This window comes from Thunnus albacares, chromosome 13 (assembly GCF_914725855.1).
Source record: "Thunnus albacares chromosome 13, fThuAlb1.1, whole genome shotgun sequence".
NCBI classification, from domain to species: Eukaryota; Metazoa; Chordata; class Actinopteri; order Scombriformes; family Scombridae; genus Thunnus; species Thunnus albacares.
This window is the reverse complement of record NC_058118.1, coordinates 20340543-20366632: the sequence shown is the minus strand read 5'-3', so window position 1 is coordinate 20366632 and position 26090 is coordinate 20340543. Positions and strand designations below refer to the sequence as shown.

Here is a 26090-nt window from a genome sequence, read left to right as displayed (position 1 = left end):
GGGAGTCAACAAATCATTGATATAATTTGGAAGGCCATTTAATGCTTTAAAAGAGATCAGTAGAATTTTAAAATAAATACAGAAAATATCAGGTAGCCAGTAATGTGTTCCTTAATGAAGGTTAAAATTCAGGTAGCAGCAGTGGAAGGAGCTATGACTGATACCAGCATAAAGTGCAGTTGTCTAAAAAATAAATGAATGTATGACCTTCTGTAAATCAGTAGTAGACAAGAAGGACCTGATTTTGGAGATTATGTTGAGTGAAGCATGACTGGACAACATTCTTCACTTGAACATCAAAACAGTGATCTGAAGATTTCGAGCAGCCAAGCTCACTGTGAAACAGGCAGGTGAGAGTTTGTTGGATGAAAGACTATGACCTCAGATTTAAGACAACATACCTGTAGTGTGTATATGCATGTCTACATGAAACTATAATATATTCATATTTATTTATCTTACCAAAAACATGCTTATTTCAGATGTAATGTGTTTATCTGTTATTCAGTATGTGAGCCAGTACTTATATTTTTTGTTTTTAATAGCACTTCAATCTTTTGTCTGACACTTAAAACCTATTAAGAGCTTCTAATGAATATTCTGTATTAATCTTTGCCATTTGAGATAACTCATACCTGTATACACAGATAAAGAACAACAGACTAAGACAATAAACCTTTATCCTAATAACAAAATATTTATTTCAAAATGGTCACATGTAATATTTCTCAATTTACACCCCATTGAGAAGAATAAAGTAATGTTATTAAATGTAATAAAAAGAAAACTATAGGTTCACTTTCAGTGAAAAACTTACTAAATTTATAAAAATTGTAATAATGTATGTAAACAATAGTAATGATACTCAATAGCAAGACCAACATCTCAGCTATATGCATACACTAGATAATCATAGAGGATTGTCCAAGAGTACCACAGGCACTGGGGTGTGTTTTCTACTGATGCATGGACACTTTATCCTGTTATGGTGAGAAAAGACAAAAACAAACAAACAAAACATTATTTGTTTTAGTATTTTGCATTGAATGTGGGGCTACTAAGAGGAGGGGAAAAAAAGCATGAATATTTCTTCACTGTCATCAACTTTATTATCATCCTAACAAGCAGCTGCATTTACTACAGTGTCATTTTATCACATCCACTTAAAATAAAAATACTCTTTCAGTGGTCAATTAAAACAACTTCATAAATTGTTGAATTGGAAACATTGAATAAATTAAATTTGCTTGTATGCTATGCAAAAAAAACCCCCAGAATTATGAGTAAATAACAGTTTTTTTGTGAAATTGTAAAATGATTTGTTTACAGGATTTTCTTTTTTTAAATTCCATTTACTAATATGTCTTCTTATAATATGCCATCTGCAGATTCATTTATCAGCTTCATTCTCCTTAGTTTAAATATATGTAACTAGTGGGACACACTAAATATTAAATAAAATCTGTCCATGAAGGTGTTTTTTTTTCTTTTTACCATATTCTGATTTTTTTTTTCTATAGTGAATGTTAGACTTACACTATATCATCTTTTCATATATAATCATGAGTTTGGCCCAGGAGAATCGTGTATATTTTAAGAAACCCACCTTCCTCTCCGAGACATCTGTTGAATAGTTTCAGGTAGAGGTCGTCCAAAACTCTCTGGAAGGAAGAGAGTAGCAAAGGCAGACATAACAGCCAGAGTCCCCATTGTAATATATGGCAGATACTTAAAATATGAACCTGTACAAGGAGAGGAGAAAATTAAGACGGGGAAAGATCTGAGTCTTTTGTAAACATGCATTTACAGAATGTCTGGATTCAGGGGAATTAATATCTTAACCCATTTTACTCACTCATATCCAACAAAAAAGGTGTAATGCAGCTTCCCAGTCTGGAAACAGTAGTGCAGACTCCTGTCGCTGTGTTCCTGAGCACTGTCGGGTAAAGCTCCGCTGTATAGGTAAACATCATTGAGGCACCAGTGGTAATGGAATATTTACCCAGCATCTCCAGTGCAAGAGACAGATTTGATAAGCCTAATGGAAGAGGAAATTGTTTGTTTTTGAACTGAATAGAACACAATAGAAGTACATAAAAACCCTGATAAAGTTTTGAGCACTTGATTAATTACATGTAATTCAGTGTTTGGAGATCTTTACCCCAACGTCTGCATTACAAAACACACACTTGAGTAACCATAACTAATGGATGACTCATGATGATTCAAGGAACTGATGTAGGATGTAAAAAAGAAAGATGAAGGTCCACACACTGTAGCTCCTTTAGATGCTGTTTATTGAAGTGTCCAAAGAAGAGCATGTAGCTCGAAACGTCACTGGTGGATGTCTCAATAAACTGCATCTAAGGGAACGACAGTGTGTGGACCTTTGTCTTTCTTTGTTACATTGTTTCTTTGGTCCAGCACCTGTTTGAAGTTTACGGGATGTACGTGTCTACTCCACTTTTCTGATGCAGGATGTATTATGAATTCCTGTTGCTTACCATTAAAAAAATGATCAAGTCACTATAAGTTTTTAGTTATGTGACTATTTTACTATACTATTATAAAAACTACTTGTGAACACAGTCCTAGTGTTCCCACTTATGATTTCAGCTTTGCTCCTTATGTCAGAGAACTCTCAGTCAGTCTCTTGTATTTCTAAGCATATATTTTTCTTCTTACCTTGAGGCACTAGCTGAATTAAGAACAATGACACTGCTGCAACGAGCAAGGTACTGATGACAGACAGTCGTCGTGGAAAGTAACGCAGCGCCAGCCAGCTGGAAATGTATGCTGGCACCTCAACAGCCGCTGAGATGAAACAGCTTATATAAGGATCAGCATGGAGTTGGGATGTGTTGAAGGACAGGCAATAGTATCCAGTAATCATTGTGAACCTGGGCAGGACAACGATACAGAGGGCAGACATGTTTGAATAGAAATCTGCATAGAAATACCATTTATTGTCACAAACTGTCTGTAGCTGCAGTGGAAGACCATGACCACTGGACCTTAGCCCACTATCTGTCCTTCACTCCTAGCAAAAAAGAACAATTATAAAATTTTATAAACTAATTACAGAATCTTCCAGCATTAGTTGAATCTTCTTGATTCAACTAATGCTGGTATCACTACAAGATCGGCAGTAGAACTGATTTTCAGCATTTATATTTTCTTTTTTCTGTGTTTGCAGTGTGTTTCTGTATGCCATGATGGTTGTTGAAAGTTTTTCTCAATCTGACTTATATTTTGTGTCTTTGCAGTGTTTTTTTTTGTCCATTCACTCATGTTTTTGTAAGGTGCAGTGCAATGTGGTATCCTGGTCATCGTAGTAACTGTTCATAATGCAAAAAGATTTCATTGCGAGTTTATGAGGATTGACTGTTTACTCACGACACAAAGCAGAGAATTAGTGTTGTCATTCTGATGCTGCTGTTCCTCAGCAGGTCGAAGATATCATAGTTTTCTTTAGTCTTTGTGTCATTAGCCTGCAAAATAACAAAACCTCATTCTTATTTTGTTTCTTGTGTCATTTAAACCTCAAAAGCCCATCTATGTACTGTAAGATGTTCTAAAAATCCACCTGAGAATATTCTGTACTTACTTTGACATTTAATCAACTGTTTAATCTGAGGTCATACATATCAAAGAGTTAATTTAGACGTGTCAAAATTAACATCCACATTCCTTTTTGTGAATTATTTAGAATAATAAATTATCAAGTCTGAGCTAGGTGTTTTGTTTACACCAAATTCAACATGCCTGGCAGTGATAAGATAATTGCTTTTTAGTGCCAACAACAGGCATCTGTATTAAAAGAATGGGAGCTTCCTGCTCAAACATGAGTGCCACACTTAAAGTTTTCCCCAGGAATATGTTGTTTATTATTGTTGTTTGCGTAATTTTTCACTTGTCTCTTGAAAAGGGCAAGAAATGCATTATAAAGACAATGTCCCATGCCATGGCCAAAAGTGTGTCTTTTATATAAGTCAAAGTCAACTTACACTACAATCTTCAAAGACAACCTGTGGAGCCTGAACTTTATTCCACTTAGCAGCCTTTCTCACTATGGCCTCAGCTTCCTCCACTTTTCCCTGAGAGAGAAGCCACCGAGGAGACTCTGGGATGAACCTGCCTCAGTAATCAACAGAGAGAGAGAGAGAGAGAGAGAAAGAGAGAGAGAGAGAGAGAGAGAGAGAGAGAGAGAGAGAGAGAGAGAGAGGTTCAGATTTGATGAAACGGACTTAAAAGACAAAACTTAACTTTGACATTTGTATGTCAAAGGATGCACATTTTTTGGGAAATCTTAAGAGAGAATGAAAAGATATAAAACAAGTGCAGCCTTTATTTTGTAATCTTTGTCTTGCTCATCCATACCTTTCAACTATGTCTTGTTTTTGCAGAAACATAGTCATGGATAATTATTTATGAAGTCTGCAAGTCAGTCAAACATTCTTCATACATTCAGGTCTTTACTCTTTGGTTTCAACTTTATGATGATTTTTCATTCTGACAAAACACTAAACTCTCCTAGTAAGAGACAAACAACATGAAATGTATGATAATACATAATGAGGTAATTATGAGTAACAACATCAGTAACAATGTGAGTGTTCTTTTAATGAGTGCAACCCACCACCAGAAGGGGAGGTAGGCCAGGGCAGGCACAGACAAAGCCAACAGGAGAGATTTCCAGTTCCTTAAAAAGTAAGCTAAGAGTGGCAGTATCATGTAGCCAGTGGCAAAGCCTAACATCGTCCCCATAGATGAGTACAGAATCCGCACACTGCCAGTCAAGATCTCAGCGCCTGCACAGACAGAGAAAGAAACAAAAATGGAGGGCATGTGAATAAGTGAAAGGCAGGCAGATATGTACAGTATTTTTGACAAACGTAGTTATCTACACTATCTGCATGCATTCAAAAACTGACAAATTTATAAAACTGTTGCATTAATTACAGAATGAGATGTTCATATGTACCCAGCACTAAAGCAGCTACAAAGTTGGACATCTGTCCCAAACCATTGATGAAGAGGAGGATGGTGAACATAAGCCATGAAGAGGAGAAGACTTGAATAAAGGTAAAAACCGTTTGAACTGCGATAGTTGCAAAAAGAACAGGTTTCCTTCCAAATCTGTAGAGAGAAGTCGAATGATTACATGAAGCAAGAAAAATTAGAAGAAAAAAACATTTTTGTGCTACCGAAATACATACAGTATACTGAACATAATACACAGACATGCTCATCACATGAGAACTAAATGCACTTTAAAATTATTTGGATGAAAATAGCCACCAAACATTATGCTTAAATATAGAACAATATTCAATGGCATTGTACATGGTATTGTATGTACAGTAAAACACAACAGGTCCAAACAGTTTAATGCAATGACAACATCTCCACAAAAGAAAAGTCATCTTTTGTATTCTGTATAATGATATACACAATGTTTTGTTTTGTTTTTTCAATGTAAAATTATGTTCTAAGTATCAAATGAACCAATTGTTTAAAGTTGGAGGTACAACAAGATCTTAAATGAGTGGTGTAGTGTTCAGTATCAATAGTATGTCAGAAACCAATCAGTAACTATTGTACAGTATATAGGATATACTGTATAAAAAAGTAACCACAGGTTTAAAAGTACTTTTTTCCAAGCACTGCATGCATTGTATATAAACCACATGGAGCTGTACCTGTCAGAGAGCTGTCCTGAGAAGAAGCATCCACAAAGAACTCCCAGGAAGAAAACTGTGGAGGTGAACGGCTGCTTCCACTGCTCACTGCACACCAGGTCAAACTGGAATATATCCATGCAAAACAGCTGAACAATGAAATATGTGGACTTGAAGAAGTCCATGTTGATGTTATTGAGTTAATGCATTTGCTATTTGCTCTGCTGCTGGTTCTAAATGGCACTTATTCTAACGTCCTCTCCCTTAAGGTGAATCTGGTCTGGTCTGATTATGCTAAAAGGATGAATTGGTGTTATTATACATGAATATTTTCTACATATACTAAATATTAAACCAACAATGCGTTACTTCACCTCTCAGTACTTTCTGACTTTCCAACCTCTCCACCCAGTGACATTGTCTTAAGTATAGATATGTGAGCTCCTTGCTTATATATCAAATATGTGTGCATCATCCCAGTCTGAAGTTACAGACAACTAACCTACTGGTGGAAAGCAAAGTCAATGAGATGGTAGTTTAGTTTAGTTTTGTATTTTAATAGGCCTAAAAGAGGAATTGACTGAATTCTCTATCACTGCTAAAGGAGATGTTTAAAAGGAGAATGGTAGGCTACAAGAACAGGTTTTCAGTTGTTCTGTCTGGGTTGTGGGGGGTGGATCAGCTGCTCAGTCAGGGAGTGGAAACAGGTTTGTATCATCAGATCCTCTTAGCAGTGAGGAACTGGGCATTGTTAGGATGTGGGAGGATAGGTAGAACTGTTCTGTAGTAAATAACTTTCTGTAGAATTGGGCACGCTCATAGCTGTGTGTGTGTGTAACCATAGGGAAGTGTGATTGTCAGCAGTGACAGAAATTCTACATTAGTGTTCTTTATGTTTTGAAAGCGTGGTATCAGTCTGGCTCACCCTGTGGTAACCTGAGCAGGTGGTACATTCCAGTCAGGTGAGGCTGAGAAGGTAAAATGCCATTCAGTGGTCAATAGGGAGGAGAGTAGGTGTCAGCTTGCTGTGACGCTGCAGGTTTTATTGTTTGTTGCTATGGCTTAAAAGTTATTTATGTTGAATTTCCCGGGGTTCATTTTTGCCTCTGTTCTGTTAATATTTTTTACTAATAAATATCACTTTTTTGTGCACGAACTCTGGCCTGCTGACCTGTTCTTTTTTTGCATCATCCCTTTAAAGGTCTCTAGTGCTAAATGCCATCTTCTGACCTTTATATGTGGTGGTGACACAACATCTCCATTTGTAATAGCACCTTTAGCAGAATTTTCCATTTAGCGTCCCTACCTGAGCCATGTGATGACCTATCTTGTTACAAGGAAATCTGAGGAACTTCTTTTGTGTGGTTCTGTATTGTCTTACACAGTGCGTGCACCACAGCTGATAGTTAAATAAAACCATGCAAATCATGTCACAGAAATGTCAGCAATGGGGAGACAAAAATGACTGGTCGGGCTGAATAACTGAGGCAAGCACATTAAACGGCAAAGGGTGTGTCTCTCTCATGTGCAGCTAGTGAACCGCTACACAGCACATCGGATTTTACAGACTGTCAAGTTAATTATAGTTATTGCTGTAGTTAACGTACACTGGAACACTGTGAGTAGCCTCACAATTTGAAGGCAGTGCATCATAATTATATCTCATTAGCAACACTCAGTATCTCCCCTGAGATTCGCAGTCTATAGTGTAAACAGTAAACTAAATAAAGTGAACATATAGCTATATCAATACTTACATTTGCTTGTGAAGAGACTCTTTTCAGAGATGTGTCATTTAGGTACAACAATGAGGAAGCATTGTCCGGGTGTGCTGACTGACTGTAATGTGTTTTGTAACGCTAAAAGGTTGCATCATTTCCATTCAGTGAGAAAAGATGCTTACTCATTTTTACAGCGCACTGTGTGAATTTAAGAACTATCTGGTGCACTGTAATGATTTTGGCACTGAGGCGTCCTTGAAAATGGGTTGCTTCTTTGACTGTTCACTATGTACAGAACAAACAAATGAGCCTAGACGCATTAAAATGCTACAGGGAAAACCCCTGACTCAACAACAACACCCTGCCGAGCAATAAAAAACATGCAACACACACACAGGAAGGCAGGCGCATGCAGAGTCAGTACGCTTAGAAGATCAAGAGGAAACAAAGTCTGCAAGACAGATGCACAAACAGACCAGGGGGGTTAGGAATAGGGGCTGCCGCTGGATATAGTGGGATGAGGAGAAAGGCTGCAGCGACAGTAACAGCAGAATACGGCAGGAAGCTCGTTCCAAGTCTTTGACACACACACACACACACACTCAATCACTCACTTCAGAGACTATAGTAGATTCGTAGATGTCAGTGCTGTAGCTCCACCCGTCCACACATCTCTCCTGCTCCAGCTCAGTGAGGTTGACGTCCCTGCCAGGGATGTATCCCTGAGCAGAGAGATTTCTGACCACATCCAGCCTATATCTGCTGCATTTGCTCTGCTCCAGTTTCCCATTCACCACCTCACAGTCACAATGACACAAATGTTATTATTATTAATACATTTATTTTGCAGTGAACTTATCCCTGTATTCTGTATGGTGCGATACTGTGCGAGTAGTGTTAAGTATGTTAAAACTTGAATGCAAGGCTAGGCTTTTGACAATACAGTGCTGACAACTGTGTCCTTACAGTAACTCTACATGTACCTTTCCTTGCATACAAAAACAATTATCCTGGAATGTGGTCATTCAGGTTGAAGCCAAACTGTAAATACCTAAAAGGAGAGATGTACTTACATGGCTTTAAAATTCCAGCTTATTTTACATATAGTAAGTTTAAGTATTGAACAGATCATGTTCTGTTTGACTGCATGAAATGTTTGACTTGAAACAGTTTCTTAGTAGTCAAAATACTGTACATGTGAAAATGACAGGCTCCTTTTGTTCTAAACGTTTTGGCCTCCATTTACCTCTATTAACCTGTGTATTATATTGTTTAGACCTTTCATAACAGCAGCATTAGAACTATATGCACATATGGCAAATGAAAAAGTGTTACTTAATTAAAACATTTAGTTATTCCAAGGAAATAATTTGAATATTACAAAGACGCATTTTTATACTATGTTTGAAGTGTTTTCACGCTTATTCTTTCGCTTTTGCAAAAGAAAAGACTCCGAGAGTGAAGACTATGTGGTTAGTTTAACCACATTCACTCCTCGCAGCCGATAAGACGCGTAGCGCACAGACCGGTTTTGGTCTGAATGCAAACAAGGAACAGCGTGTACTTACCTGTACGGGGATGATAGCACTCTGCCAGTCTTGGGTAAGGTTGACGTCAGGAACCAGGCAGTGGTGCGTTGGTGTGTCATTCACAAAAACAAGGGTAAAAGCACCGAATCCATTGGGCATGATACTGGCACAGAGCAGGAAGAAGACCGTCTGCTGGAAACGTCCCCACTGTCCCAAAAAAGCTATACTGTCAGCATAATCCTTCATCTTCAGTCTTCAAGAATCCTCTTCCTTACCTGTAGGTCTATTGTGTTCTTGCAACTGTGTCCTGTACAGTTACACAAGCAAGCTATACTGAAAGCTCTACCATGTTTTTTTTGTGGTTCTACAGCATACAGGCAGTTAAAAAAAGACAAACTGTAATCATGCAGCGACTTGCCTCCCAGCTCGCCTGTCAACCAGCCACAGCCCTACAGGCATGTCAGCAGCATACTGGCTTTTTTTCCCTAATCAAAATCAAACAAACCAAAAGGTTGTTTGACCGCACCTTGGGATAGATTGTGCACAGGTAAAAAAAAAAAAAAAAAGTCGATTGTCCATGTAGGAGTTTGCGTTTCTTTTATGGTTTATTTATCCACTGGCACGCATCCAAATAGATGACAGACTCATTAGCTCCTGCTGCCTCTCTTACTCTAGTTTGAAAAATCCTCATCACCTGCCTGCGTTAACCGCGGTGAAGTTGGTTTCAAGTTGAATAATCGACAGTCATCATTCCGGACCCAGCGGCTTCCTCAGTTTCACCCAGTGTTGGCGTAAGAGGAGGGTTAACGCTCTGAATGAACCACAAGCGTTTCACTTAGGGACCATCAATAAATTACAATTTGAATCACACGAGGTATTGAAAATAACAATCACACCATTGTTATTTTCAATACCTCTGTGCTGAGTTGCCCATATCAGTGAAAATTATGATTACATTTTTTTTACTAAATTGGTCTCATGTAGCACACCTATTTTGATTGCTAATGTGTAATTAATTTATTTTACATAAATATTTGAATAGAAAATAATTGCAGTTTTTTTCCATGTGACCCAGTGACTCCAAATCAATACTGAACTGTAGTACTACACTGGACAAATAAGATACACCTATTTTTTTTATTGGATTTTAATCTTTCATCTGTTTTCCGATTTTATGGAAATTCATCATTTTTTTCAATAGCTTCCATGTCATGTGACTCAGTCACTCCAAATCAATACTGAACTGTATTACCATTTCTATGCTGATGATACACAGTTATATCTCTACTTTGACACTAATGACACTAATCATTTAAACAACCTCCACGCTCCCACTGCAGATATCAATAACTGGATAGCGTCAAACTTTCTGTAGTTAAGATCAGATATATCCAAGATTATTATCATAGGTCCAGACTCAGACTCCCAGAAATTCATTTCCTTCCATCTTGGTCCTGTTTCATCAGACATTAGTAACTCTTGTGGAAATCTCGGTATTATCTTTGAAAACCACCTCAACTTCGACCAGCATATTAATTCTGTTGTCCAATCATGTTTTATCCAACTCAGAAAATTTTCAAAAAACAATTCAAATCAATCAAAATAAATTTTTATCTGCCAGGAACTTAGAAACAGTAATTCATGCATTTATTTCATCCCAGTTAGATTACTGCAATGCACTCTTCTCATGCCTCATCCAACAAAACCTAAATAAACTTCAGCTTATTCAAAATGCCGCAGCCAGACTCATAACCAGGTCCAACAAGAGGGGACACATCACACAGGTTTTAAAATCACTCCATTGGTTCCCAGTCTGTTTTAGGGTTGATTTTAAAATTTTAATGATCACTTTTAAGGCTTTTAGGGAGTTAGCCCCAGAATATATAGCTGACCTCCTGACCTCCTACAAGCCTGGATGCAAACCGAGATCCTCTGGTAGGTCATTCCTGGCCATTCCTCAGTGAAACCCAAAAACTACAGGTGACAGGGCCTTTTCTGTTCAGGCCCCTCACCTGCTGGAGGAGGTCAGGTAAGCTAACGGGTGGAGCTGAATCCGAATCCAGTATTCAGAAAAGCGCAAATAGTGGGTTTTTATGGATATTTATTTTGTACAAATATTTTTAAAATTACTTGTTTTCGGGGGGAAAAAAAACATGTCAAATAACAGCGCACAGGTCTAGACTCATAGCATAGCAAGGTTACATTGCTGTCTCCATCTCTCTTCTCTGCTGTGTGTCTCTGTTTCATAAATACTTGCAGGTCTATGTGTCTGGTGGAGCTGAGCCCTTTGGCTGGGTTGTTAGTGTAGTCCGTGGTCTGGGAGATCGGGGTTTCAGACCTGGCATGGGAACCCTCCTTAGCAACAATAGTTAATTGAAGAACACATTTTTAACACTTTAATATCCTAAAATTAGAGGTTTAATAAGAACAAAAACAGTATTATTACGCCTATTTCCACTTTTATTCAACTACAAATACAAATAATTTTGCTGTCTCAACAAATACAGATGCAATACAAATACTGGGCTCTCTGCACATCCCTATTATTATTATTATTATTATTATTATTATTATTATTATTATTATTATTATTATTATTATTATATTATTCTTTATGCATGATATAATACATTTTTTACATCACTGAAAGTCCATCTTTTTTCAAATGCATCCTCCAAATGTCTTCTTTTGTGAGTCAGACTCGCCATAAGTTGTACTTCTTGAATAATACCTTTCCAGCTTCTTATGTCTGATGGTGTGGTCTTTCTTCACCCTCTTGTGATTTGCTTTAATGCTGATATCTTCAGGAATCTAATTCTCATCTTCACTAAATCCATTTGGCTGGTTTTCCAAGTATAATATCATCTTCTTTTAAATACAAAGGTCTATTGAAAACCTTCTCTATAGACTGAGACAGTTCAGACCAAAATTTACTTTAAGATTTACACGAATAAAAAAAACATATAAACAATTGGCGCACTTTCACAGTTTCACAGTTCCGCCAGCATTGGGAGTTTAATCCTCTTTTACATTTCGGAAATAACTTTACTTTCTCGGTAAATTGTCTTAAATATAAGGAACAGGCATCTTCATCTGTTTTGTTCTTAATTATTAAAGCTACAGTTGACTTTCCGAAAGCACCACAGGTTCTGGTGTTTCTTTCCCAGTGATGCATGGACACTTCACCCTGGTATAGGGGAAAAAAGACACACAAAGTAAGATTTGGTTAAGGCAAATTTGCTAAAATTTGGGAATATTTCTTCACAACTATCAACTTCACTATAACAGCATAAGCAGCTGTGTTTAATGTACAGTAATGACTGTTGTCGCCATTATCATATCCACTTGTAGCCTACGCAAAAGGATGATGAGGATAATATAATAACTAAATGTATACAGTAAGTAATTACTTCACACCTTAAACAACAGATATTATATATATATAGATATATAACAGGCATATTCTATTGATTAACTAACAGCTGTAATAATAAAAACATCTTAAGTGCATATTTTAATTTTTTCAAAGATTATTAGTCTAGAAGAAGATTGCAGCTTCACAGTAGCAGCCTCATTCCCTATCAGCATCTCACCTCTCTCTCTTATACATCTGGTCAACAGTTTCAGGAAGAGGTCGTCCAAAACTCTCTGGTAGGAAGAGAGTGGCAAAGGCAGACAGAACAGCCAGAGTCCCCAAAATAATATAAGGCAGATACTTAAAGTATGAACCTGTAGGAGGGTGAGAGAAAATTAGGATGGGAGAGAAGCTTGTGTTTTTTCTGACATGTCTGTACTGTATGCATGATACTGTATGACAGTATCTAAACTGTGCATATGTAGGAAGATCGGCATTCCACACAAGTTAAAACAAAAAAATGTTGGGATATAAGAGCAGTTTACTCACTCAGCTGTATCAAAAAAGGTGCAGAGCAGCCACCCACTCTGGAAAACATAGAACATGTCCCTGTTGCAGTGTTCCTAAGTACTGTTGGGTAAAGCTCTGCTGTGTAGGCAAACATCATGGATGTACCGCAGGCAAAGCCACATTTACCCAGCATCTCCAGTGTAATAGACACCTCTGGTAAAGCTGAAGGAGACGGACAATAGTTTATCTTAAAAATAGAATAAGTCACGCATTTGAGTCCTGAAAAGTCAACAAGTTTACAGTAAAGCTACTACGCAATTTGTAGAAAGGGACGCCCAAATGACAAGGAGAGGTAAACGTCTAAAAAATAAACCCCCTCACTTGTAGGTAGTATCAGATTTAATACTGTCCACAGACCATTAAAGTCATTCTAAAAATCTATGTCTGACCCCTGTGGGCTTGCAAGGCAGCTCTGAAAACTTTGTAGGTTTCTGGTCAGCTTGGATTCATGAGAGATAAAGTGGCCCAGTACAGTGGCAGCCCAGTTTTATGGTGAAAAAAGTGTAAGTAGAGACTCAAACCACTACTGCAGTGTAATCCACTTCTCTGCTGTCTTCCCAAATGCTGACATTTACTCCTTATTTATTTTAATTTTATTTATTATATTTATTCTCTGCCTCTTATAACTGTGGATGTCTCATTCTCACTACTTACTTTCAGGCACCAGCTGAATAAAGTACAGGGATACTCCGCCCAGGAGCACTGTACAACAGGAGGAAAGTCGTCGTGGAAAGTATTTCAGTGCCAGCCAGCTGAAAAGGTATGCTGGCACCTCTACAGCCGCTGAGATGAAACAGCTGATATAGGCATCAGCACCTAGTTTTGATGTGTTCAGGGACAGGCCATAATAGCCAGTACTCAGAGTGAACCTAGGCAAGACACAGATACAGATAGCAGAGATGTTGAGGATGGGACATGAGTCAGAAATAGTATATCAGTAGTTGACAATCATATGGTATTGAAAATCATGAGTTTGTAAGTTTATTACATACAAATAGTATGATACATAAATTATAGTTGGAGACCACTACAGTAGAAAGATGGACAAATTGATGGAGGACACATTAATAGATGGGCAATGTGATATATTTAGGGTTTTAGTTAACTTCATGCTTCTTAGTAAGATACTTGAGAACAGACTGTGTAACTTGGATCAGATCAGAATACCCTTATTAACACCCTGTGTGTAGGGTTGGAAGATTTCTAACTCTGACAAAAAGACACTATGGCAGTCAGCAGTGCTCAAACATGCACTAGATTGCCAAAAATATATAGAAGACACACTTTTGTGTACTTTTGGTACGGGGCTGAATAAGAACAAATCCTGCAGCCCGGTTTGAAAATCTTGTGGAAAGCCTTCTTCAGAAGTGTTCCACATGCTTTGTTTGGATGGCCACATACTTTTGTCCATATAGTATGCTTAATTCTGTATACTATACAATAAGTTTGTGTAAAAAGTGTAATAAGCTCTCACCACACCAGGCAGAGAATCAGTGTTGTGGTTCTGATGTTGCTGGTTCTTAATAGGTCAAAGGCAGTGTGGAGTTTCTCTTTTTTATACAGTGACTTTTTCTCGTCATCCTGCAAGACACAAAACATCAGTCAACTTGTTATGTTTTGTTTAAATGCCCTGACAACTTATTTTCTCAATCAGCTTCTATGGGTGATGGTTACATGAAAACACAATTTTCTGCCAAATTAAAACATTTTTTGGATTATTTTACATGCATTTCAAGTGAGCAGGGCTCAGTTGGAAAAAGATGTCACATTTTTTCCCCATTAGATGAGTTTTTGAGTGTCAGACTCTTAAAAATAATTTAACTTCAGTTGCTGCTTATTTTATGCATAAATATGTAATGTTGTAAAGAAATTCTTAAAATTTGAAGCCAATGTTTCAGGAGCTTCAAGTTGACTAAAATCAGTTAATTGCAATTAGGCTTAATAAAATCAGTGGAATCTCCTACAGCGACTTTAGATAAAGGAATCTAAAGAAAAGACCCCAACATGTCTTCACTTTTTGCGTTTTTTTTGTTTGGTCCTGAATGCTTTAAATCTAAGTCAACTTACACCGCAACATTCAAAGATGACCTTAGGAGCCTCAACTTTGTTCTGCTTAGCAGCGTTTCTCAGTATGGCCTCTGCCTGCTCCACTTTTCCCTGAGAGAGCAGCCACCGAGGAGACTCTGGAATGAACCTGCCTCAGTAATCAACACAGAGACAGACAAGTTAAAGTGAGGCAATATCAGAAGTAGCCTTTAAAATGACAAAACAATAAACAACATGAATACAAACAGTATAAGTAAAGACAAATAGAGAAAAAAGCTGTTTTGTAAATGATTGAATATTGAAATGAATAATGAGCACAAAATATGTGATAATTTTTATAATCATCATTTGATCATTTCCTATGTGAAGCATTTAAAACTGTCTGATTTTGCTATATATAGTGTTATTACTAAAGGTAGACACTTAAGCTTTGAAATTTCTTGTTAAGGAGAGGTTCCATCATGGGTAATCTTTCATTCTTCAAAGCACTAAGTCCATATTTATAATGCAGTCAGTAGGGAAACCTTTGCAGGTCATGAACAGACTTCTTTTTTTTCCCAGGAAAAAGCTTCTTGTATGTTAAACCCAGTCAATTATTCATGGGATCTACACATGAGTTTAACATTTGACAGAGCCAGATCCTAAATGTAGGAGCTTGATAACATAATGTACACCTTTGTTTTTACAACCCTGCTTTGGTTTCAACTTTAACAGAGCATTTTTCATCTTGACAAAAACTATGATATGATAATAGAATCAAATTTCCAACAATAACAAAAGCAACATGCTACTGTAGCTGAAACTCTACCATGAGTTATGGGAATAATCTTTCTTGTAATTTAATGTAATGTGATGAGTGCAACCCACCACCAGAGAGGGATGTAGAGCAGTCCAGACAGAGCGATAGCCAGCAGGAGAGATTTCCAGTCCCTTAAAAAGTAAGCAAAGAGTGGCAGCATCATGTAGCCAATGGCAAAACACAGACACACACCCAGTGATGAGAACAGGACCCGCACATTGCCAGTCAAGATCTCTGTACCTGCAGAAAGAAAGAGAAATACAAAGTGAGGGACGTGAACATATCAACAGTTTATCTGTTGGATAATGTTAATAATTCTTATGCTGTATTATTCAAAGTAGATAAATCAAATGTAAAGGAAAGGAGGAGGTGTTTATATGTACCTAGCACAAAAGCAGCAATGTAGTTGGCGATCTGTCCCAAACCACTGAAGAAGAGGAAGATGGAGAACACCGTCCATGAAGGTGAGAACACTTGAACAAAGGTGAAAATCGTCTGAACTGCCATGGTTGCGAAAAATACAGGCTTCCTTCCAAATCTGTATTGAGAAGACCAACAATAAAATAGGAGCAAGAAAGAAATAACATTTATGATGTGACATGTGACATTTATGAAATGACTATTATTTTTTATTTCTATAGAACATATGTCTATGTTCTTGTGTGTATATCAGATTTAGAATTTAAAACAGAAAAAAGATGGAATATCAAACAACATCTAGCACAAGGGCTCAAAATGCTCCATGAAGAATAGGACAGCACAAAAGTAAAACTAACTAAATAAGTTCAAAAGTCACTTTTCAAGGCATGCATGCATCACACTGAGTTTGTGTTCTCAGTACCGATCTGAGAGCTGTCCTGAGAAGAAGGATCCAACAAGAACTCCTAGGAAGTAAAGCGTGGCGGTGAAAGGCTGCTTCCACTGCTCACTGCACACCAGGTCATACTGGAATATCCATACATTAAGGAGACATTTAGGAAAAATAAAAGCAAGCAAGTTACAGTTTTCAAAAATATTGCAAAAAAATACGATGACAAGAGGGAATCTGCATTCATGTTATGATTTTAACTTCAACTATTGCAAGCATACACATGCATACCTCAGAGACTATGGTGGATTGGTAGATGTCTTTGCTGTAGGTCCATCCATCCACACATTTCTCCTGCTGCAGGTCAGCGAGGTTGATGTCAATGCCAGGAATGAGTCCCTGAGCAGAGAGATTTCTGACCACATCCAGCCTGTATCTGCTGCATCGGCTCCGCTCCTGTTTCCCGTTCACCACCTCACAGTCACAATGACACAAACATTATAATGAACATTTCTGTTTCAGTGCACGTATCCCTTGTATGGTGCCATTCTGTGTATGTGTTAAAATTGTGAAACCTCAGTGGGCTTTGGACTATATGGCGCTGACAGCTATGTCCTTACAGTACCTGTACCTTTCTATTTACCTTCATGTATCATGTATAACCCTGGAACGTGCCATACCACTTTATCAGTCTGTTTATGAGGGCTTGATTTTTACAACAAAGGCAGAAAAATACATAAACTTCATCAGTTGTACTGTTTATGACTGTGCTTTAACATCTTATCAATATTGTTAAGTTTTGCAGATCTACAGCGGGTACTTAAACTGTTTAAAGTGTCATAGGTCTGTATTTATAGAATATTTGTAGAAGCCTGAAACCACAAAGCTTTAAAGTTCTTAGTGAGCCCATATCATTGTAAAACTGTATCTTAATTAACTATGAACATGCACCTTTTCTGTAAGTCTGTTCAAGATTATTTGCTTTCAGAACAACTATAAACACTTTTGACTGCCGACATGGTTGGACAACCCCATGAGTGTGAACTAGGTCTGAATGAGCATAAACCAAACTTAAGAAAGTTATGTATTTGCACAGTTCCAAATTGTCAGTTGTGCAGTCATTTACCTCTATTGGTATGATAGCATTTTGCCAATCTTCAGTCAGGTCAACTTCAGGAACCATGCAGTGGTGACTGGGAATGTCAGCCACGAAGACGATGGATAAAACTCCAAATCCGTTGGGGACAGTGCTGGCACAGAGCAGAAAGAAGACAATCTGTTGGAAACGTCCCCAATCACCCAGAAAGGCTGTAGTTTCATCATAATCCTTCATAATTTCTGAAATCCACCTGATTACTCTACAAGTGCTGTCTTCGATAATGTCTTTGTGGGAATGTGTCTTATCTACAGCCTGTAAACTCGCAGTCGACTATGCCCTATGCGCTGTGCCAGCAAATAATAAATGGTTAATTGGCTGTATTAATATAGTGCTTTTATTGTTTTCCAACCACTCAAAGCGCTTTACACCACATGCCAACATTCACCCATTCACACACACATTCATTAATTGATGGCATGCTGCCATGCAACGTGCCAATCTGCTAATCAGGAGTTCTAATGCTCATTCACACACACACCCACACACCGATGGCACAACAAGTATCTTGCCCAAGGATACTTCCACTGATCTTCCGATTAGGGCCACTGCTGGCCATTTGAGTGCCATAAGCGTAATTGCTCTGTGGCTGAACTCCAAAAAAAAAACTGAACTCCACCGGTTACATAAAGAAGTCCGACTGTATGGAAGTCTATGAGAAAATGACCCTACTTTTCACTTGATTTATTACCTCAGTAAACAATCCTAATGAGTTTATGGTCTCAATCGCTACTTTAAAGTCTTCTTCAATACAGCATGATGTTCATTTTGTAAATTATGGCCCCATTTAGAATAAAATAGATGATAAAGCAGCATATGTTTTATGGCATGGTTGCCTTGTGATTGACAAGTTGCTACCACAGCTAAAATGTTGATAACATAATGTAATCATGGCATAATCCCAGATTCAGAGTATAGGCCTATACTATATATATATATATATATATATATATATATATATAGCATATACTGGTTTTAATGGTTTTAAATCTGTTTTTCGCTAGCAAAAATTATTATTAGCATGAGCAATATCACAGTTAATCACAGACTGTAAATGTACTGTGTTAACCAAGCTAGCAGCTAGCGCTATGGTCAGCTCCACCCTCTGATCGAAATATGGTCACTTCTGGCTCCAAAAATCCAAGATGGTGACGGCCAAATCCAAGATGGCAACAGTCAAATTGCTAAACTTAAAGGCAATCGACAAACCAATGGGTGACGTCATGGTGACTACGTCCACATTTTTTTTTACAGTCTATGGTCCTGATTGTCAATTCAGCTGTCAAGGTTGCTAGGCTACAGGAGCGGTGCTTCATGACGCAAGGGAAAGGGCGGGAACAGCTGGTGATGCAAATAGGAAATCCTCTGTAGACCAGCCCATCCCATTTAACAACGCTCAGTTCAGCCTTTGCGGCCTACAAAGGACATGCCTTTGTAGCCTTTGTAGGACTCACCTGAAAAAAAAATGAATAAAGTGACATATTAACAGTCCTACAGTGAAAATGACAACAGCCTAATCTCCACCATGCTATTGATCAGTGCGAAATGCATTCTGGGATAGCTTAGCTGTAGTCGGCTAACCAATGGTGTAACTTCATCACTCATTGACTCACTCAGTCAGTGACAGACATTCATGGTTATATGGTTATATTTTTGGTTTATCAGTTCCGTAGTAGCCTATTTGGTAAATAGTAAAGTGAATATTAAACTAAAACCATGGAATCATATCATATACAGTACATAGGTAATGTTTATAGATGCTGCCACAGAGTGATACAAAGAAAGACAGAATGAGTAAGAGAGTCTTGGCTTTACATTATACCACCAGTCAAACCGTGCTCTGCAAATAGTTAATCTACTCTACACAGTAGCACCTCCCTTTCTTTGTATGCCTTTCTATCTTCCTCTTTCTCATCTTCCCTTCTCTTATCCTGTCTCTCTTTTCCCTTTTCTTGTAAGTTATACAATTTAGTGCATTAGGTCCCTTGGTTCTTGTCTTTTCACTCAAAGAAATTAAATTAATTATGTTTTACTTATTGCTATCAGCTGCAATCTAAGTCAGCATTCACTTTCTGAAGCAGAGGCACCATTTCTCAAAAACCCAAGGTATGTTGAAATAATAGAATTTGCACAAACTGCATGCTTAAAGCAAGAAAATGTTGTTCTGCAATTCATTTGTGTTTTGGTCACAGTTTTGGTTACAGTGAATGTTTTGTAATGTTAAAACAAATCTTTGAGTGTTCTGTAGTGGTAGTATCATTTAATAACATAACACAACAAATATTACTACTATCACAACTTCTGCTGCTTACATAAATAATACGACTACTATCACTACAAGTACCACTACTACAGGCACTAAGCACTATGAATTCTGCTTCAATTACCCATAATCGGTGCCCTACAGGATCAGACTATGGAAACTCAGCTGAGAACACAGCAAGTGAAAACCGTGGTATCTGCTCTCTGCAAAATCCCGCTCCTCGTTCTACTCCTGTACATCTTTGTGTGTTCCCTTGACATTTTAAGCTCTGCCTTCCAACTAGCTGGGGGTAAGCAGCCATCATTCATCATAATTATCTTCGTCAACCTTTCAACTTGACAGTATTCAGTAACTCACATTACCATTTAAATATAGTATAAACTGTAGTAACACACGTAGACACATAAATGTCTGTATTAGCTATTCTTTGGATGCTCAACCTGATTTTGATATTAATGCTTTCTGCCTGCCTGTCACTCTTTGTTTGTCTTTCCCTTCCAGGCAGGGTAGCAGGAGATATCTTTCAGGAAAATGCCATCTTGTCTAATCCAGTGGCAGGGCTTGTGGTGGGAATACTAGTGACAGTGTTGGTCCAGAGCTCCTCCACCTCAACTTCCATCATAGTCAGCCTCGTCTCTTCTGGTTGTGAGTCAATGTATTAAAAAATCTGCAACGTTTGTCATGGATAATATACTTAAAAGTCTGTTCAACAGAACCCCATTTCTCCTGTTCTATTAATTGATCTATATTTATATATACACATTTTTCTAATGATGTCTTTCGGTACAGTGCTGGATGTTCGGTCAGCTATTCCAATCATCATGGGCTCCAACATTGGAACATCAGTCACTAATACTATTGTTGCTCTGATGCAAGCTGGGGAGAGAGAAGAGTTTGAACGGTAGGGCTGTATGTACTAAATATTTGTATTGTGCATATTTGTGTGTTTTTTGGGTTTTTTTTTTAAATCACTGAAATTATGTTTTTTTCCAGGGCATTTGCAGGAGCTACAGTCCATGACTGTTTTAACTGGTTGTCTGTCTTGGTGCTTCTCCCTCTGGAAGCTGTGAGCGGTCTGTTGAGGTATCTGTCACAGGTCGTGGTCAACACGCTACAGTTCAGTACTGGAGAGGAAGCACCTGAACTTCTTAAAGTCCTCACTGAGCCACTCACTAAAAAGATTATCCAGGTACTCTACCTACACTGTATCTCCATAAGTATGGCAGATATTTTTTTAACTCAGACACAAACAAATACTTATACAAAAGTGAATTCAAAAAAGGATAAAGACCTAGAAAGCAGAACAGAACACATGGGAATAGAACATAAGAAGCAATTGACAGGCTTTCTTTAGAATGAGTACTAAAATATGTGCTAAAACCAAATAGTTTTAAAAAGCATAAACTTTATCAAACATTACATCCTCTATCTCACATTGGAAAACTGATGTAAAATGGAATTTGCACTCCCCAACCATGAAGTGAAAATAGAGAGAAAGAGGTCTCCTACTAAAAGCTTACATATTTAACAGATTTTGCATAATTATTCTCTATCAGTTTAATAGCAGACAGCAGCAGCGGAAAATTAAGCAAAGGTTCTTGAGGGCATGAGAAGAAAAATAACCTGTTAGACTGCAGACAGAAGCAGCACTGAAGCAAAAAAATCAAGTTAAAAACTGTCAAAGTGGGCCTTTTGCATAGACAATGTGTACACCTCATTGGTGTATTATGCTATAGTGAAACAAAAAACATTTTCTACCAAAGAGCTGGCAGGTAAAATGCGTAATCTCTCTGTAGACAATTGATGGCAGCAATTAACTAATTCTAACACCATAATAATCACATAATAAGATAATTCACTCTTTGTAGCTGGATCGGTCAGTTATTGCAGCCATCGCTACAGGAGACCAGAGTGTGAGAAACAAGAGTCTGGTGAAGCACTGGTGTCTAACCACAAACATGATGGTACTGGTATGATATGTCAAGTTACTCCCTTTCCCTTCTTGTGTCCCATTCCCTCAATTAATACATTTGTCTCTTTTAACAAAAAAAGAACAAAAAAATGTGACCAGATTGTTTATGTACATCATGCTACCTGTATTCCACTATTTATAAAGTAGAGTTGTTCATGTATTGAATGTGCAAAATTAGATACGTATTAAATATGTGACATTTTGAAAGTGTCCCACCGTCTCTTTGCCTCAGTCTACACTCTGCCTGTTTATCATTGCTGACAGGACAATGAAACAACCTGGAGAACACACAACCTTTCCGAACACACACAGAAATGTATGCCAGTTTTCAAGTATTCCAGTGATTTAAAATTTTTAAGTTGTCTGTGACAGAATAACATCTCTCCTCTCCACTCTTACTCATTTTCCTGTCTACTTGAGCGTTTTAACCACTAGATTTCCTTCTGCACCAATCATCAATAATCAAGATGCTCTGCAAATAAAAAACACTGATTACTAAGTTTGTCAGTTGTTCTCAGTCGCTGAATTATTTCTTTCCTTTACAACCTGGTAGTTAAATTTTGTTTCCTACTTCAGAAATCTTGTTCTGTATCAAAAACTTATGACGTCATGTCTCTGCCTCTCTGCCCAGGTATGCATCTCTTTGTGGACTGCTCTTTGTCAGACTTGGCGATAGGTCTGATCCTCCTGGCTTGCTCCCTGTTGGTGCTGTGTAGTTGTCTGATATTGCTCGTAAAACTGCTTAACTCCCTGCTGAGGGGTCAGGTGGCCAATGCTATTAATACAGTTGTTAATACAGGTAATACAAGAATATGAAAGCCCTTTTCCTAAATACCTTTCAGCTACACTTCACAAGGGTATAAATGTAATGTAAAAGTAAAAACACATGTGCCACCAAGTATATATACTGTTTATGCTTATGGCTTGTCTTGTCATGTCCTACAGATTTCCCCTTCCCTTTTACCTGGCTGGCAGGTTATCTGGCTCTGTTAGTAGGAGCAGGCATGACCTTTTTGGTTCAGAGTAGTTCTGTCTTCACCTCTGCCATCACACCGCTTATAGGTAATAAACACACTCTCACACACTATTTGTGTCACGACAAATTTGCCATTGAGGGTATAATCAATAAAAGAGATGCACTTTTTTGAGATTGAGTTTTGCTGTATTTTTCAATATACCCACTATTTGCCACCTACATGCGACACAGGTGTGAACTTTGCATTGACAGATGATTGTGGTTCCCTAAATGTTTCTGAAATTGCATAATATATTTACTACCTTGGTATTTATTATGCATGAAATAGACTGTGTTGGATATTGCAGCAACATTCCCTACTCTTTTACTTTCCACCAGCTCAGTAAATAAATTACCATCTCAGTGTTTTTACAGTTAGATGCAGGACTCTGCTAGCTTGGTGCAGCATTAACAAGACTGCACTAGATAATGGTTAAACATGTTTGTTATAAATCCTCCATGTGTAGGAGATTAGTACAGTTTTAGACATACTGTATCTCTACAATAGCAAAATCTTATTGGTTTCACTGTCTATGCTAAACCTGAAGGAGGACCTGCTTTTGTTTAAATTGTTTTTGGAGCCAAGGAAGAACGTTTAAAAGTCAGCACTCAGCTTCAATCGATAATGTTAAAAACTGCAAACCAAGCCAGAAATCTCGGTGTAGTCATGGACTCAGACCTGAATTTCAACAGCCACATTATGACAATTACAAAGTCAGCCTACTATCACCTGAGGCATATATCAAGAATTAAAGGACTTATATCTCAGCAGGATTTGTAAAAACTTGTCCATGCATTTATCTTCAGTAGACTTGACTACTGTAAAAGTGTCTTCACGGGTCTCCCTAAAAAATCGATCAGGCAGCTGCAGCTGATTCAGAACGCTGCTGCTCGAGTCCTCACTAAGACCAAGAAAGTGGATCATATAACTCCAGTTCTCAGATCCTTACACTGGCTTCCTGTCTGTCAAAGAATTGATTTTAAGATGCTGCTGTTGGTTTATAAAGCACTGAATGGTTTAGGGATAAAATACATTTCTGATCTGCTGCTACATTATGAACCATCTAGACCTCTCAGGTCGTCTGGGACAGGTCTGCTTTCTGTCTCCAGAGTAAAAACTAAACATGGAGAAGCAGCGTTCAGTTTTTATGCTCCACATATCTGAAACAAACTCCCAGAAAACTGCAGGTCTGCTGCAACTCTCAGTTCTTTTAAATCACAGCTGCAGACTTTTCTGTTTGCCGCTGCCTTTTATTAAATCAAATTTGAGGGTTAATATTTTACACTACACTGTAACTTTTATTCTCTGGTTTTATCTGTCTTATTCCCTTTTAGCTTCTTTTTATTTCCAAATTTAACACTTTTAATTGTTTTTATACTTGTGTTGCTTTTATACTCTGTTTTGATGCCTTTTATGCTCTATGTAAAGCACTTTGAATTGCCTTGTTGTTGAAATGTGCTATACAAATAAACTTGCCTTGCCTTTTGTCTTTGACCATAAAACTCTAGCAATGTTCTTGAAAGCTAGGTTACCCATTAACATTTTAAAGTCGTACTTTGACCTTTCATTAGTTCTAATGTATTACTGATGTGTTTTACCTGTATTGTACCTGTTGTAACTCATGCTATGAACCCTCAGGGATTGGTGTGATCAGCATTGAAAGAGCCTACCCTTTAACCCTTGGGTCCAACCTCGGAACCACTACAACAGCCACACTGGCAGCGCTGGCTAGTCCAGGGGATAAGCTAGCAGCTGCCACACAGGTATACACACACGCACACACACACACACACACACACACACACACACACACACACACACACACACATGTATGCACATATACAAAATCATAATACATCCAAGAAAATATGTAATACTCCACAGCAACTTACTAAAGTTACCTTATTGACAGCCTCATTTACCTTGGTAACCACCTAGCAACCACACAGAATGACCATGGCAATAATCACCTATCAAAACCCTAGCATCTACACAGACTCAAAATAGAATACATTAACCCCATTAACCACCTACAAAGCATTTAGTAAAGCCCAAGCAGTCAGAACATCATAGCAGCCATATAGTATAGACATGCCCTGCAAACCACCCAAAACACCATAACAAAAACATTCTGTGGTTTTCTCTCTGTCTCATTCCTATGCTCGCATCTTTCATCCTCCTCTGTCTACTCTTTTCTTTCAGGTTGCTCTATGCCATTTTTTCTTTAACCTCCTTGGTATCCTGCTATGGTATCCAATACCAGCCACCCGCCTACCCATACGTATGGCCTGTGCCCTTGGTAACTGCACTTCCAGGTACGAATAGCAATAGTATTTATTTTTACTCAACCAACAAAATAACTAAAGATGTTAGCTCAACCTACAAGGGAAATCAAAATATTCTACTGACGTAATAAAAGCTGGAAAACCAAGAAGTGTCTGAGCTATTGAGATGAATATAATTAACATCATGTCACAATTCTATTAAAGTTACTGTGTGACCCCAATAAAATACAGAAATGATAAGCTAAAATAACTTACATATACACAGGTACCGCTGGTTTGCTGTGCTCTACCTACTTGTCTGCTTTCTGCTGCTCCCATCCCTGGTGTTTGCCCTCTCCATGGCTGGCTGGAGGGTGATGGCTGGGGTTGGCATACCAGTCATTATGGTGATTATATTTGTTGCAACAGTAAACATTCTCCAGGTGCGCAGACCCAATTGTTTGCCCATCAGACTGCGGGACTGGGACTTCTTGCCTGCTTGGATGACCTCGCTGCAACCCCTGGATAACCTCATCACCAGGGTGACTCTTTGGAGCAGGCAAGGGAGAGGTAAATATAGCACTGTTAGCCCATTATTTTTTTCTTATTATACAGTACAGCAATACAGACTTAACCACCTTACTCCCTGCTGATATTATGATTCTGAATAACCTCCTCCTGGTTTCTGAAAGTCTGAGCTCCTTTGTTTTTGCTTCTAGGTTGGAGTTGTAAGGGAAATGATGGTCCTGTAACAACCCTGGAGGGCATTAATATCAACCCTGAGAGAAAAGTAAGAGAGAGGGAACAAGAGATTGATAAGAGCTGGAAGGAACAAAGAGGACCAGACAAACCTGGATGTTGTGATCTACAATATAATGAGGAAAACGACAACACAGACAACACAGCAACT

At 38.0% G+C, this 26090-nt stretch overlaps 3 protein-coding genes across 12 annotated transcripts in view; 1 reads left to right on the top strand and 2 right to left on the bottom strand.

Annotated features, from left to right (window-relative positions):
- Window positions 1-717: 717 nt before the first annotated feature.
- On the bottom strand, window positions 718-9726 carry LOC122994919 (solute carrier family 22 member 5-like). 2 transcript variants are annotated; one of them, XM_044369713.1, is made up of 11 exons: window positions 8971-9726; window positions 8017-8199; window positions 5703-5806; window positions 4985-5139; window positions 4640-4811; window positions 4008-4134; window positions 3397-3491; window positions 2686-2900; window positions 1856-2038; window positions 1607-1742; window positions 718-980 (listed from the first exon to the last, which is right to left on the bottom strand). In XM_044369713.1, exons 1-11 carry the CDS (start codon window positions 9175-9177, stop codon window positions 911-913), a joined length of 1647 nt encoding a protein of 548 aa, XP_044225648.1. In that variant the 5' UTR covers window positions 9178-9726; the 3' UTR covers window positions 718-910. The 2 variants fall into 2 exon arrangements, with proteins under 2 accessions (XP_044225648.1, XP_044225649.1); XM_044369714.1 differs by having other exon boundaries at window positions 1607-1661.
- Window positions 9727-12035: 2309 nt separating this feature from the next.
- Window positions 12036-26090, bottom strand: part of LOC122995083 (solute carrier family 22 member 5-like) — an 82016-nt gene continuing 67961 nt past the window's right edge. For 7 of the 8 annotated variants that reach the window (XM_044370065.1, XM_044370066.1, XM_044370064.1 and 4 more), the window contains 12 exons: window positions 25496-25728; window positions 17636-17759; window positions 16801-16983; window positions 16543-16646; window positions 16085-16239; window positions 15770-15941; window positions 14924-15050; window positions 14331-14437; window positions 13511-13725; window positions 12836-13018; window positions 12525-12660; window positions 12036-12118 (listed from right to left, as the gene is read on the bottom strand). In XM_044370065.1, the coding sequence (XP_044226000.1) occupies window positions 12049-12118; window positions 12525-12660; window positions 12836-13018; window positions 13511-13725; window positions 14331-14437; window positions 14924-15050; window positions 15770-15941; window positions 16085-16239; window positions 16543-16646; window positions 16801-16983; window positions 17636-17759; window positions 25496-25728 (1809 nt within the window). In that variant the 3' untranslated portion in view covers window positions 12036-12048. Of the gene's footprint in view, window positions 12119-12524; window positions 12661-12835; window positions 13019-13510; window positions 13726-14330; window positions 14438-14923; window positions 15051-15769; window positions 15942-16084; window positions 16240-16542; window positions 16647-16800; window positions 16984-17635; window positions 17760-25495; window positions 25729-25852; window positions 25960-26090 lie in introns of all 8 variants that reach the window. The other variant, XM_044370069.1, reaches the window with a different exon arrangement.
- On the top strand, window positions 18771-24679 carry LOC122995086 (sodium-dependent phosphate transport protein 2A-like). 2 transcript variants are annotated; one of them, XM_044370082.1, is made up of 9 exons: window positions 18771-19771; window positions 20073-20217; window positions 20430-20573; window positions 20718-20829; window positions 20922-21117; window positions 21797-21892; window positions 22532-22699; window positions 22846-22962; window positions 24555-24679. In XM_044370082.1, the coding sequence occupies exons 2-7, from the start codon at window positions 20082-20084 to the stop codon at window positions 22574-22576; spliced, it is 729 nt and encodes a 242-aa protein (XP_044226017.1). In that variant the 5' UTR covers window positions 18771-19771; window positions 20073-20081; the 3' UTR covers window positions 22577-22699; window positions 22846-22962; window positions 24555-24679. The 2 variants fall into 2 exon arrangements, with proteins under 2 accessions (XP_044226017.1, XP_044226016.1); XM_044370081.1 differs by lacking the exons at window positions 22532-22699; window positions 22846-22962; window positions 24555-24679 and having other exon boundaries at window positions 20922-21886.

What these genes read in the sequence shown, in the direction of transcription:
- LOC122995086 (XM_044370081.1), top strand. Translation starts at nt 20,082, where the DNA reads ATGGAAACTCAGCTGAGAACACAGCAAGTGAAAACCGTGGTATCTGCT. An exon ending in TGCCTTCCAACTAGCTGGGG is followed by an intron (nt 20,218 to 20,429) that starts GTAAGCAGCCAT and finishes TTTCCCTTCCAG; the next exon opens with GCAGGGTAGCAGGAGATATC. An exon ending in GAGAGAGAAGAGTTTGAACG is followed by an intron (nt 20,830 to 20,921) that starts GTAGGGCTGTAT and finishes GTTTTTTTCCAG; the next exon opens with GGCATTTGCAGGAGCTACAG.
- LOC122994919 (XM_044369713.1), bottom strand. Translation starts at nt 9,177, where the DNA reads ATGAAGGATTATGCTGACAGTATAGCTTTTTTGGGACAGTGGGGACGT. An exon ending in GTGCTATCATCCCCGTACAG is followed by an intron (nt 8,200 to 8,970) that starts GTAAGTACACGC and finishes TGTGACTGTGAG; the next exon opens with GTGGTGAATGGGAAACTGGA. An exon ending in TCAGGACAGCTCTCTGACAG is followed by an intron (nt 5,140 to 5,702) that starts GTACAGCTCCAT and finishes TTCTCTCTACAG; the next exon opens with ATTTGGAAGGAAACCTGTTC.